A 14,352-nucleotide genomic window follows, 5' to 3' on the forward strand; every position below is an offset into this window, starting at 1 on the left:
TATGGGACTATAACCCACCCTTGGATTAATGCCAAGTGTCCAAACCTTGTGCTCATAGATGCATGACATGTGTCTATTTAATCAATTGATTAATTTTCTAATCACATTAGGATTCCTAATCTCATTAGGAGAATTAATTGATTTGGGAGCATGCATCCTACGACGCCATGTGGACTTTAAAGTCCGCATAGTGTGAACATGACTTTAGTCATATTCATCCTACGACGACATGTGGTCTTTAAAATCCGCACAAACCTTAGTTTAATCAAATTGACCCAATCATGAACCCAAATCAATTTGGGTCGAACCCAATTTGATTTGGCTCATTAAATCAGCCCAATTGCAATCCAATTGCAATCAATTCCACTCAATTGTGACCCCGTAGGTTCTATTCTGACTGGTAGTGAAATATATTGAGATCTCCATCTCAATATCACTGAAACTCCTTTCAGTGGATTGAAATAATTTCAGTTCTACTCTCAGGATTCACTTATCACCAAGTAAATACCTTCGAGTCTCACAATCCACTAGTGACACCTAGCAGTATGTGGTGGCAACCCAGCAGAATGGAATGTCTGAACCTCTAGATGCCGTTAGCGTATGATACAGTCCCTCTATCATAGATTCTGACTTGACGGAGGTTATGAATATCTCGTCAAACCCCATCGTATGTCATATGTCAAATTTATACGACTTCCAGTTCGAGATATGGAAAACTCTTTTTCCAAAATACCTGGCCAGAAATTTATCGAACTCAGTCTCATAAATCACATAGGATCACTCCTAATATATCAAGGTCGATAGATCCCATCTAGATGCAACCCTATTCCAAAATGAACCTACTGTAGCCAATCCGCACTACAAGGACCCGAATGACTAGGGCTTAAGTTCACATGCTCGCCAAACTACAGCAACCTCACAGTGAATAGCTAAGGCATCGCAGGTCAAAGGACCAGTCATACAACTGCAGCATAAGTAGTCACTGACGAGTGGATAGCATCCATGTGACTACTATCTTTGGTCACGCTTAGTATCTTGTTCTCTAACAAGTACTTGCATAATCACTCCAGTGTCTCTACACCGTGGACTCGAGACTCGTCCATCTGACTAAGTGTTCTGTGCACTAATCTCAGCAGATCGATCACCGTCCCTCGTGATGGATCCATCGATTAGGAGCATTTAGAAATTAATCCCTAATGACACATGCCTCAAATTCTCAACTCCTTGAAATTATGTGTCATCATCTGTTAATTGCCTAATTTTATTAATAAGTATCAAATTATAAATTTATGCTCCAGATTATAAATATGCATCAGCCATGTTGGCTTCTCGGGCATACTTCTAACAATATCAGTGTCTCCACACTCCTTGGTTAAGAGGACAACCAATGTATATGTCACACAATGACCTAATCTCGATAATGCTGTCGTCCTAGTAACAGCATATTATTTGATTGCAAACAGTTTTAAAGACTTGCAGATAAATCCTCCTTTATCGTAAAATAAATCCTAAGGACTTCATCATATAAGAGTTCATTTGAAGATGTACAATGAAATGATGAATAATGCCAAATAATACTTTATTAGTTTGTCAATTCATTTACAAAATTTAATCATCAATATGCTAACGATTGACACTTAGGATACAAATCTCAACACAAATAAGGTCTTCTAATTGATTTAGATCAAGCCCAATCCAATTGGGTCAAGTCCCATCAATTGGGTCAAGCTCAATCTACTTGGGTTGAACCCAATCCAATTAGGTCAAACCCTGTTGCAGCTTAAATTGAATCCTATTCAATTTGGCTCAACCTAAGCCCAATTACTCAATCAAATTGAGTTCATTAGCAATCTAATTGCTAATTAATCCTCCAATAATACAATAATTATTTTAATGCAACTTTTGCTTAAGATAATTTGTCAATTGAATTGACCAAATTATCTCTGAATGATTCTTAATCATCAATCAGCCATTTGATCAACCTAGAAACTTCTATGCGTGTGACCCCATATGTTCGAACCTAAGCCAATAGCACAAGAACACCTTCTTGTACTAATCGAAATGACCATCTAGCAATAGTACCCGACGTCCGGATAGACCGAATGATTGCAAAGCAACATTTAAGAACTCTTGAACTATGGTTACCGTATAATTCATCCCTTTGACTCCTAATGCCAGGATGACCTAGAGCTCACCGTCAACCCTATAATTAGTACATCCATTATGTGATTAACTTTAGATATCCCGTGACTCCTCACTAGGATTACCCTGGCCAAGATTTTGCTAAATTAATCACAAGACATTATCTCCTATTTTCAGAAGGGGTCAATTCCATCTTGACTCACAACTGACTACGCAAGTACTTGACTGCACCCGGTGACCTTCCGTCACTGAATTAGAAATTCAGGCAGTCCGATACTAAAGTACAGTGAGTTGCTTACTAATCACTGTGGTGATCTCAGGTCTGAGGGATACTTATACTCATATTTACTCGGAATATCTCTCGACAGTAGAGTGTTCCGAAATTGATCACGTTCAGTGAAATGTACTCCTACACTTCACCTGGGTGACATATCAGTATCTCCACACTCCTTAGTTAAGAGGATAACTAACGTAAGTTACTAATGAGTAGATAGACATCCAAGTGACTTATTGCTTTGGTCACGCTCAATACCCTTATTCTCATCGGTTCGATCACCGTCCTCGTGATGATCCATTGATAAGGAGCATTTAAAAATTAATTATCAATGACATATGGCTCAAATTCTCAACTCTTGAGAATATGCATCATCATCTTATTAATTCCTTGGATGATTCATAAACACATACACAATATGAATGAAAAAGATGCCCATTTATTAATCAATAATAATAAAGTCAAATACAAAACTATGTTCCAGAATTAATAATGTGTCAACCAGATTGGCTTCTAGGGCATACATCTAACAGGAGGGGTGTCACACTCCTTTCCGTCTTTGGTTCCCCACGCCACAAGAGGAGGCCCTGTTGCCTCTCCTTGATTCTCTCTAATCCCTTTTAAGTAAGGGGTGTGGAAGAATTAAGTAAGGAGTGTGGAAGAATTAAGTAAGGGGTGTAGAAGAATTAAGTAAAGGGTGTGGAGAAACTAGGAGGGGTGAACCAAGAAAAGATTTAGAGAAATATTTTTCTGGTTTTGCCAAGGCATGAGATGCCTATAAAAGGAGGGGTGGCATGAGGGCTTAGATGCATTGGAGATCCCTAGATTCAGCCGCCCACCCCCTTCCTCCTTCTCCTTCCAGGAGTGAGCAAGAAAAAGGAGAAGCAGCAGCACCGACATCTTCTTCTTCTTCCTCCTTCTTCTTCTTCTCAAAGCAATCAAGGAGTTGATTGAAAGAGAGAGAAAATCAGCCATCAAGAGAGGATCTCTGTAAGGGAGCTAGCACCCCGGTGAGATCAAGATTTTTGGAGCGATCTACCTCGTGTGGATATCCGTAGAGGCTGGACACTTGTACGGCTTCAAGCGAATCAAATACAACGATCATCAGACAGCGGTGAAGATCTACCCCCTCAAAGATAAAGATAGTGTTGGGAACCCGCCCATGCCGCTGATATTTCAAAATTTTTTCAGATGGCAGCGGAATCGGCATGCACGGGTTCGACGTTCATCGCATGAACGTTGTTTCGAGACCTTTCGTAATTAGGTAAGAATTAAAACTTTTAAAACTATTAGGAAGATCAAATCTTCACCTTGCGCGGGTAGATGATCACCGCAAATCTGAATTCGTGGTTTTGGAAGAGGGTTCGCTTGAAGCCGTTCAAACGTCCGGCCTCTACGGGTATCCACACGAAGCAGGATCCGATCCAAGCTCTCTATCTCACCGGGGTGCTAGTTCCCTTGCAAAGATAGCTTTGATGGCTGATGTCCTCTCTTTCAATCAACTCTTGATTGCACTTGAGAGGAGGAAGAAGAAGGATCTTGAAGAAGAAGAAGAAGATCAAATCCCTTCGCAGCCTTCTTCTCTTCACACGCGCTGAAGCCAAGGAAGAAGACCAAGAGGAGGGAGACGCCTCCTCTTCTTTTCTTTTGCTGATGGCGGCTGAACCAAGGGTGGAGAGGGAGAGGGTGGCCACGGCTTGGAGGAAGAGGGCTCTTCTACCTTGGGGCCGGCCCTAGTCCTCCTTTTATAAGGAGTGGAGCTCCTAACAATTAGGAGCTCCAAGACAATCTTCCAAAGAGGGAAGGGGGGCGCCGGCCCCTCTCTTCATGCCGCACACAAGGAGAGGAGGAGGGGCGTGATCCCTCCTTCTTGTGTTGCCCTAATCCTCTTCCAAAGAGGATTGGGTGCCTCTCTTATGGTTAAGTTCTAATCTAATTAGGATTGACCATATTGGGTTCAATCTACGCTAGTCCTAATCCAATTAGGACTTGAATGAACCATGACTCAATTGAACTCTTCAATCCTAATCCAATTAGGAGTCATGTTGATTCATTAGATTATTAATTAATTTAGACTTAAGGAATCCTAATCCAATTAGGATTTGTTTAATTTTAGTCCTAATCCAATTAGGACTCCATTTGAATCCGAAGTCCTAATCCAATTAGGATTTCTAGGAATCCTACTCCAAGTAGGAATCCAATTCAAAATTCCTAATCTCATTAGGATTGTAGGAATCCTATTCCAAATAGGAATCCCAGTCCTACTCCAACTAGGATTCCTAGTTCTAATCCAATTAGGACTCTAGGAATCCTACCCGAAGTAGGATTTGTGTTTAAGTCCAATTAATTAATTCCCTTTGTTCCTTCTTCAACTTCTTATCAATCAAATTGATTTCTTGTGATTCCTAATCACGATTTCAACCATCGGATCGGTCAATACTTCTAGTGTGTGTGACCCCATAGGTTCTATTCTGACTGGTAGTGAGATATATTGTGATCTCTATCACTATATCATTGAAAACTCCTTTCAATGGGTTGGAACGATTCCAACTCAACTTATTAGGGTTTATCGATCATCAAGATAATCCCTATGAGTCCCACCATCCACCAGTGACACCTAGCAGCATGTAGTGGCTACCCAGCAGAATGGAATGATGAACCTCTAGGTGCAGTTAACATGTGATACAATCCTACTATCGTGGATCCCTACAGGACGGAGGTCATGGACAACTCGTCAAACCCCATCGTCTGTCATATGTCAAGATTTATTCGACTTGAGTTCGATGGTGGAAAACTCTTTTTCCACTTTATATTACTGCCCTGGCCAAGGTCTTAGAACTCAGTCTAACAAATCACATAGGATCACTCCTCTTCTATCAAGGTCGATAGATTCCTTATAGGTGCATACCCTACTCCTACAGTGAACCTACTGCAGCCAATCTACACTGCATGGACCCATATGGCTAGAGACCATGTATGTGTGCAGTCAAACTACAATAACCTCACTGTGAGTAGCCGAAGCACCGCAGGTCAAAGGACCAGTCACACTACTGCAACATCAAGCAAGTCACTGACGAGTGGATAGACATCCAAGTGACTTCTTGTCTTGGTCACGCTCAGTACCCTTGTTCTCTAACAAGCACCTGCACTATCACTTCAGTGTCCCTACACTGTGGACTCAAGTCTCGTCCATCCAGAAGGAAAGTGATCTGTGCACTGATCGGATCGATCACCGTCCTCGTGATGATTCATTGATCAGGAGCATTTAGAAATTAATCACCAATGATACATGGCTCAAATTCTCAACTCTTGAGAATATGTATCATCATCTTATTAATTCCTTGGACGATTCATAGACACATAAACAATATGAATGAAAAGATGCCTTTTATTTATTCAATAATAAATAGTCAAGTACAAAATTATGTCCCTAGAATTAATAATGTGTCAGCCAGATTAGCTTCTAGGGCATACATCTAACAGATAGGATCTTTACAATTCCTAATAGCAGATCTGAAATTAATCAAGTTAGTAATTTTAATCTTTTCTTAAGATTTCATAATTTTCTGAGTTAGAGAACTCAGAATTTTTTTGAAATCTACGTTTCCTAGGACATTCATGAGATGAACGACCCTGCGTGTGTTTCCTTTGCGATCGTCGCAATACGTGCGGGGGTAACCCAACAACACCAATAGCATTGCAGCTAATTTTCTATTTCGTGTATACGAGTATGCATTTGGTGACGATTACAAAATCATTATCAAAATTAGTAATTAAATTAATTAGAAACTATAATATATCTTTGCTAAAAGTCTAGAAGTTCTTGAGAACAATATCTCATTGCGAAAAGTCTTATATCATCACCAAACTAGTTCCCATGAAAAGGCTGGGGAGTATTCATCATCACATTTTTTTGAAAAGTTTGTAATGAAATAATGTTTTGCCGCCCCAAATATTTTTTAAGTGATATTTCATAACGATATTTGTATTTCACTATATGGATATTTACTAGAGACAAATAACAACTAGTAGTTAAAACATTTTATGCGGGTTGACCATTTTAATGTCGCATTATTTTTTAAAATAATAAGAATAATTTGTAGAAGATAAAAGTAGAAATAATTGTATGAAGTATGTTTTTATCTAAATTTTTTCTTTTATTCTAAAAATAGCAAGTAAAAAATAAAATTGATGCTAATAGATTTTTAGTATCCATGTACTTTTTCTATTTTATTTTTTTAATAAAAATAAGAAGGCCAGAGCCATCCTGTCCTTACCTACCCTGCCTATCCTCCAGAGAAAGTCTAAGCTTATGAATGATAATTAATTTCTTATTGCCACCAAATCAAAGTAAATTTAGAATGAAAATTATTTTGTCACCAAAATAAAGGAAGTTGGTATTGAAACTATCCAACACCAATAGCATTGCAACTAATTTTCTGTTTTGTGTATACGATGCATTTGGTGATGATTACAAAATCATTATCAAAATTAGTAACTAAATTAATTAGAAACTATAATATATCTTTACTAAAAGTCTTGAAGTTCTTGAGAATATATCTCATTGTGAAAAGTCTTAAATCATCACAAAAGGACTTCCCACGGAAAGATAGGGGTGGAGTATTCATCATCACATTTTTTGAAAAATTTGTAATGAAATAGTGTTTTGTCGCCCAAAATATTTTTCAAGTGATATTTCATAACAAAATTTGCATTTCACTATATGGATATTTACTGGGGACAAATAACACCTCGTAGTTAAAACATTTTATGCTGATTGACCATTTTAATGTAGCATTATTTTTAAAATAATAATAATTATTATTATAAGATAAACATAAAAATAATTGTATGAAATATGTTTTTATCTCAGTTTTTTATTTTTATTTTAAAAAATAGAAAGTAAAAAATGAAATTGATGCTGATAGACTTTTAATATCCATGTACTTTTTTCTTTTTTGTTTTTTTAATATAAGAAGGTCAGAGTCATCCTGTCCTTACCTACCCTACCTATCCTCTACAGAAAATCAAGTCTAAGCTTATGAAACATAATTAATTCCTCATTGCCACCAAATCAAAATAAATTTAGAATGAAAATTATTTTGTCACCAAAATAAAAGAAATTAGTAGTGAAACTATCCGACACCAAAAGCATTGCAACTAATTTTCTTTTTTCTATATACGAGTATGCATTTGGTGACGATTGCAAAATCATTTTCAAAATTAATAACTAAATTAATTATAAACTATAATATATCTTTGCTAAAAGTCTTGAAGTTTTTGAGAGCAATATCTCATTGTGAAAAGTCTTAAATAATCGCCAAAGGACTTCCCATGGAAAGGGAGTTTTATCATCACATTTTTTTTGAAAATTTGTAATGAAATAGTGTTTTGTCGCCCTAAATATTATTTAAATGATATTTCATAACAAAATTTGTATTTCACTATATGGATATTTACCGGGGATAAATAACACCTCATAGTTAAAAATTTTTATGCTGATTGACCATTTTAATGTAGCAATATTTTTTAAAATAATAAGAATAATTTTTGGAAGATAAAAGTAGAAATAATTGTATGAAATAAGTTTTTATCTTATTTTTTTTATTTTTAAAAATAGAAAGTAAAAAATGAAATTGATATTGATAGATTGTTAATATCCTTTTTTTTATTTATTTTTTAATAAAAATACAAGATCAGAGACATCCTGTACTTACCTACCGTGCCTATCCTCCATAGAAAACCATGTCGAAGTTTATAAACCATAACTAATTTCTTATTGGGGGTTGAAAATTATAAGATCCTGCCTCTCAGAATTGAATGCCAATCACTTGCTTATACGATAAGAGCAAATTCTATCCACATCAGCTGCACCATCCCATTCAAAATTTTTATTTTTGTGGACCTTATTCGTTATACGACTTATTTTGATTTATCGCCTCCCTCACTTCGTAACGGATTATGTGAATACGGCTCGTTTCAGATTACCGTCTTTCTTGCCTCATCTCAAATTATTTCTGTGGTATACTGCCAGAATGGTACATTTGATGCCGGATATAATTTGTGATGCAGTAAGAGCTTTTGAAAATAATCTAATTACTTAGGTACGAAATTAGCTGCATCTTTTTTCATGTTTAGTTTTCTGATCGTTTTACATGTGCGCCCCTTTTTAGGCAGAAGGTTCTGTGCATTATTCCTGAAATTTTAAAGGTTATTTCTCCTGTCCTCACGTTCAACCTACTCCTTAAATCATTAACCAATAATGCGGGCAGTTCCGATAGAGACATGTCACACAAATACCTTGGACTTAAACGGATAAAACCGAATTTATATACACCATGGAATGTGAAAAGTTTAAGAAAAATAAAAAGAAAACAAAGAATGACAACCTCCGTAGACTCCGAATAGACAGGCGTAGACCAACCCAGCCGCAAATGCCGTTGAAGGCTCCTTCAAGGAAAAACAATATATCGTCACGTGACCAATCTCCTCCCGTACAAGAAGAGGTTTGATGACATCGGCGTTGAAAGGGATCATGGCACATTTTCCCCGTGACAGAGTTGGGACGATCAGTGGGTTCGAGGCAGGGGGCGAAGAAGCTTCGCCTCTGCTTCCCTTAGGGCGCCTTCTACGGCTCTCTCCACCTCATCAGCTGCTATCTTTTTATATGCAGAAATATTTCAACTTAGTTAATTGTAAATATTGAGATGAAAAATATATTTAAATCATAGTATGTGGTAATGAAAACTAATTTATATTACATCATCCCTGACTTACTAGCCTTAATTAATATTAAAGGCAATTTTGCTTTGGCTCTGTGATTCAATTCAAATCCAAGCAAGTCATTTGACAAATTTAATCTTGTTTTAGTAGTTCAAGGACTAAACTTGTGGAAGGTGATTGAATTCTAATGATCTTTATATATATATATATATATATATATATATATATATATATATATATATATATATATATATATATATATATAGATATATATATATATATATATGTATATATATATGTATGTATGTATGTATGTATGCGCGTGCTTGTCTGAAAAATAGATTCAAGTTTTATGAGATTCATGCTTGACTATACTATATTCCTACTATTATTTTTAGAAACTATAGTGACCTAGTGGTTGTATTTCTGGATAAGATGATAATGGTACATTCCAGATCAGATCTAGGCTTATCAAATCCACTTGCATGCTGACACAAGGAGATATTGTTCTTTAAATGGCCATAGAGTAACCTTATAGCGACCCTTAGACCATGTAATTTATTGATCTCCCACTAGTAGCTAAGAATCAAATATAAGATTTACATTGGCAGTGATTTGAAGTGTGTAGCATACCCCATCGTTTTTTTTTTATTTTCTTTGGGTAAGTAGTGGTGTATCCCATAAATATTTTATTTGTCTTCTAAAGAAGGACCATATTAACATAAAACTGATGCCCAAGCATGTCAAAACTTTAATGGAAGATATGGGAATGGCAATAAATAGAGTGAATTATAAAATTTGTTTCTTTTCAAGTGAGTAGAAGCCTGGACTTTTGGAATTTTATTTCCATGCGCACCTTTGTTTCAATGCTCATGATAGCAGACAACTCCTTGCCGGAGAGATCAGCCCGGATGGCTCTGGCCTTGACATCCATGCTCTTCAAGCATTGAAAAGCTCCAATCAAGGAGTCGATGGCAGACGATGGATTTGCCACCCGAAATTTAACGTTCGCCTCCTCTGTTTTTCCATTGGTCCCTAAAATCATTGACTTAAGCTCCTCATTTCGCCTCTGCAGCTGGTCCTTCACTCCCTTCAGCTCCCTCACATACAAAGCAGCCGATTGCACAATAGAGTTCTTATCACCCTACAAAGAAAATACAAACAAATTGCTTAAACAAAAACAAATCCTAAATTGATCGATTAAACTTCAGTATACAATACTTACACGCATTAGTTCATTGAACTTGATGATTATTAACGAGACTGACTGACTGATTAATATCGAAACTTTCCAAAAAGTTAAAATTCAATTGGTAAAGGCATATATCTAAGCTCTCTGATGGTAGCTTAGCTTTCTTAACTAAACCTCAAAATATAGCTATATAATTTAAGAAAACATAGGTGCTCATCGATATACAGAAGATCAAGGAAAAGTAGTTCTCATGATCCTGTGAGAAAATTAGATATGTTTGGAACAAGAACCACTGCGTTTAGTATAAAAAATCTAAATTATCGAATAAGCCCTATTACAAAGTATAAGGTTACAGAGGAGGAAGAAAACGGAGATTTAAAGGAAGAGAGGGATTACAAAGCTAAAACATAAAGGACTAGAAGAAGAAAGCATAGGGCACATTGTATCATCGGCTTCCCCATAAATCCTCGTCTAGTTTGTAATTTCATAAAAGGATATCTGTGTGAATATCTGTGAAGCCACTTTAATATTTGAAGAAAAGGATTAATAAATTTATCTCCAAGAAAACAAATTTCTGTATGAATATCCAAGAAGTAGAATGAGACTGGAAGCTAACCTTTGATCTGGTAGAAAGCATTGAGTACAGGTCAGCATAGCTCTGGCTGAGCTTCTCCCTCCTCTGCCTTTCCCTCATCATATGCCTAAATCCACGGCTCGTCTCTACTCCTCTGCAATCCTCTTTGGCGTTGGGAATCCTTTGTAACATCTCGATCACTCTCCGGTGAATGTTCCGACGACCTCTGGATCCCGAGCTCGAGGCCTCCATCTTGTATTCATTCTCCGTTCTAGTGTACAGCTCGAAGGCGCTCCTGAGAACAACCGGTGGCTCCACGAGAGTTGGCTCGGGGACGGCGGCGATGAGATCGAAGGCCGGCTCCGGCGAAAAGGCCCAGTAAAGCATGTTGTCCCCATGGAAGAGCTCCTCTTGGAAGGAGGCAAAGGATTCCATAGCATGTCTCTCTTCTCAGTTCTCACTCCCCCCGCTAAGTTTAAATTTCAGGTACCCAGGTTGGCCTTATATACGGTCCGCACTTCGCAGCATTTAACAACACGTGGTCAATGCTGATCAAATTGGAACGGTCAATTATATTCGAAGAAACACGTGATGGTAATGGTAGTCTCCCCCTACAATTTTTCATGTGACGGAATGGAGCGCGTGGGGCCTATACTGGTCGACTGCGTGAGCTAAATGGTGATGGTGTTGCGATGAGAAGTAATCGATCTGGACCGTTCGTTGATTCGAATCGACAGATTGGTCGGACTGGTTGACAGATCTCAGCCATCCTTTAGGTGGTCCTCTTCCGAACAAGGCTAGGGGGACGAGATTAGTAAATAATCTCATGTGGTGGCCTAGAACCTACCACGCAGTTGCTGATATTACTATTATTTGTGGACCGTGACGTGTGGAGAAGTAGAAAGCACGTCTGTTTAGATTAAAGAGAGTAGCCTGAGCATCCAAGAAAGGGACTCAGACAAGGACGTTAGATCTAGAGAAAATTATTAGGTTAAATTGATGGCTGATGAAGACCTAGTACATATCCTTGAGGTCCCATGAATTCGAAAGGAAAAATGCTCACTCCATGTCATCTTTGTGGTTCAAATCTGGTCCGAGGGTGACTACGCCGGAAAAGTTGGGGAAGCTGCCGGAGTGCAGAATAAGATGGGGAGAGCCACCTCCTGCGACCGGCAGTATACCTGCACAAAGCCTCACCGGTGTTTCCTGTAAGAGCCCTCCGACGATCAAGTTAGAGTAGAACTTCGTATCTCCAGCCAAGAGTCCCCCTAAGAGTTACCTGTTGGAGTCCTTTATAGTCCTGATAGGAGTGCTTAGGTGGTGGAGGTATGGCCTGTCCCTATCATAAGAGAGAGTGGCGCGCAGCTTGAGCTTACTTATGGCGCGCGGTGGAGTCCGCCCCGGAAAATGGTGAGACGTTGACAGCCGTAGCAGGGCATGGTCCGTTTCCATCATGAGCAGGAGTGGCGCGTAGCTTAAGCTTATATGTGGCGCGTAGTGGAGTCCGTTATGGGGAATGGTAAGGCGTTGTCCTTGACTGTTGTGGGTTGATAGGTGAAGCACGACGTAATGGCGTCGCAGCGCATAGCCTTGTAGGAGGGCGGAGGCACGCACATGGGTACGGTTGTTGGCGGAGCCGAGCTCGTTGAGAGGTTAGTTAGGAGGGTACTGAGACCAGCCTGGCATTCCAGGTTCAGGAGTGTATTTGGTGGAGCGCCCCGAACTTAAGAGCCGAGGTGCAGTACTGAAGAGGGCGCCAGAGCTTGGTCGGGCGCGTCGACGAATAAGGAGGGTGTTCGAGCTTGGTCGGTCACATCGGCGAATAAGGAGGGCGTCCGAGCTTGATCGGGTATGCCGGCAAATATCCGAGGTTGAAGGAGCCTTCGGCGGAGTCTAAGCTGGATTGAGAACACCTCCGGCCGGCGTTGGTATCTGTTGGGCCGAAATTGGGTGCTTCTTTTTCATGTGAGCTAGACGATCCATTTTGCCCCCATCAGAAAAGATAAGTCGTTCCATTTTATTTTTTCAGAGAATTCGATGCTCCATTGTAGTCTAATTTAGGAGCCATCAAATATTATATATCATGATGCATTAGATGTGCTGTGCAGCGCATCATCATATCCCCCGCAACTGATGATATTTTTCCGGCGTTGTTGGGTTCTTTTAATTTGCATTATTTTAGTTGCGCGTATTCAAATTAAACAGTAACTCGAAATTATAAATTTTTCAGATATATGCGCACCAGCTGGCAATAACGCAGCGCCATTCTAAATCTAATGCTGGGGCTGCTCCCCTTCAGCTTTCTAGGCACTGTTGTTGCCCCTTGGTGCCCTCCAAGTACAAATATTCAACAAGTTCCTTGTTTTTTTCCTTGGCAACATGCATCCACACTCTGTACATTCACTGTAACTCTTCACCTGCTTTGTTAGCCAATTGAGCCCTTTGAATATCCTCCAGTTTGCATATTACACTTCAAAGTAAAATTGTAATTAGACCCCAGTTCACAACAGCAAGCACTTTCTTCCATTTAAACCATAAGGTATATTCTAGGTCTGAAGTTTCAATTCTAGAGCATTTCTTAATTCAGTTGAGTCCTTTGAATATCCTCCAGTTTCTTTCCAACCCTTGCAGCTCTACTGCATTTTTTGTCTATTTTAATCTATCATCTTCCGCTAAGCCACCAAATTTGGTATCAGAGCTTTTAAAGCCCGGTCTTAGCTGGTGTGAATCCATCCTTGGAGTTAACCATCCTTGCATCCATTATCAACCTTCTTTTCTTATGAAATCTTTCTTATCTTTTCTAATGGCGGCTAATCTTGTTCCAACCATGTTCTCATATTCTCCTAATCAAGTTCCTATTTTTGAAGGAGAATATTATGATTATTGGAGTAGCCAAATGAAGATCATTTTCATTTCTCAAGACCTTTGGGAGGTGATTGAAGACACTTATGAAGAACCAGCTACCGAAGAGAGCTCATCAACTTGGATGGAAGAGCAACAAAAGCAATATAAAGAAAATATAAAAAGAGATGCAATGAAGAGCATTAAGGCTTATCAAACAAGGGGTGAGAAAGGCCATTTATCCTGAGATATTTGGTGCCAACAAGGCAAAGCAAGCATGGGATATATTGAAAGACGATTTTCATGGAAATGATAAAGTCGTCTCCATGAAGCTATAATCTCTTTGGAGGGATTTTAAAAATATGGCAATGAAGAAGATTGAAAGTTTGGTGCGGACACCAGTGCCAGGTCAGCCGGTCGCCACAGGATCCAGCCAGCTCAGCAGGTCTCAGCCGATTCAGCCAGCCTGATTTTATTTTAGATTGATTTATTTTAGTTGGATTTATTTTATGTTGATTGGGTTTGTCTGTATATTGTCATTTGGGTTTATTTGTATATTGTCATTTTAGGATCTTTTTGCAATTATTTTATTTGTAGGGGTTTATT

The 14,352-nt window shown here is 38.7% G+C and overlaps 1 protein-coding gene across 2 annotated transcripts; it reads right to left on the minus strand.

Moving 5' to 3' along the window:
• Positions 1 to 8,702: 8,702 nt before the first annotated feature.
• LOC103697724 (transcription factor BHLH148-like) lies at positions 8,703 to 11,397 on the minus strand. 2 transcript variants are annotated; one of them, XM_088714263.2, is made up of 3 exons: positions 10,948 to 11,397; positions 9,996 to 10,283; positions 8,703 to 9,068 (listed from the first exon to the last, which is right to left on the minus strand). In XM_088714263.2, the coding sequence occupies exons 1-3, from the start codon at positions 11,338 to 11,340 to the stop codon at positions 9,045 to 9,047; spliced, it is 705 nt and encodes a 234-aa protein (XP_088570389.1). In that variant the 5' UTR covers positions 11,341 to 11,397; the 3' UTR covers positions 8,703 to 9,044. The 2 variants fall into 2 exon arrangements, with proteins under 2 accessions (XP_088570389.1, XP_008777863.1); XM_008779641.6 differs by having other exon boundaries at positions 8,703 to 9,075.
• Between the last annotated feature and the right edge of the window lie 2,955 nt (positions 11,398 to 14,352).

Source organism: Phoenix dactylifera, chromosome 18 (genome assembly GCF_051530095.1).
Source record: "Phoenix dactylifera cultivar Ajwa chromosome 18, Ajwa_hap1_PhDact_Kaust_v1.1, whole genome shotgun sequence".
Lineage (NCBI taxonomy): Eukaryota > Viridiplantae > Streptophyta > Magnoliopsida > Arecales > Arecaceae > Phoenix > Phoenix dactylifera.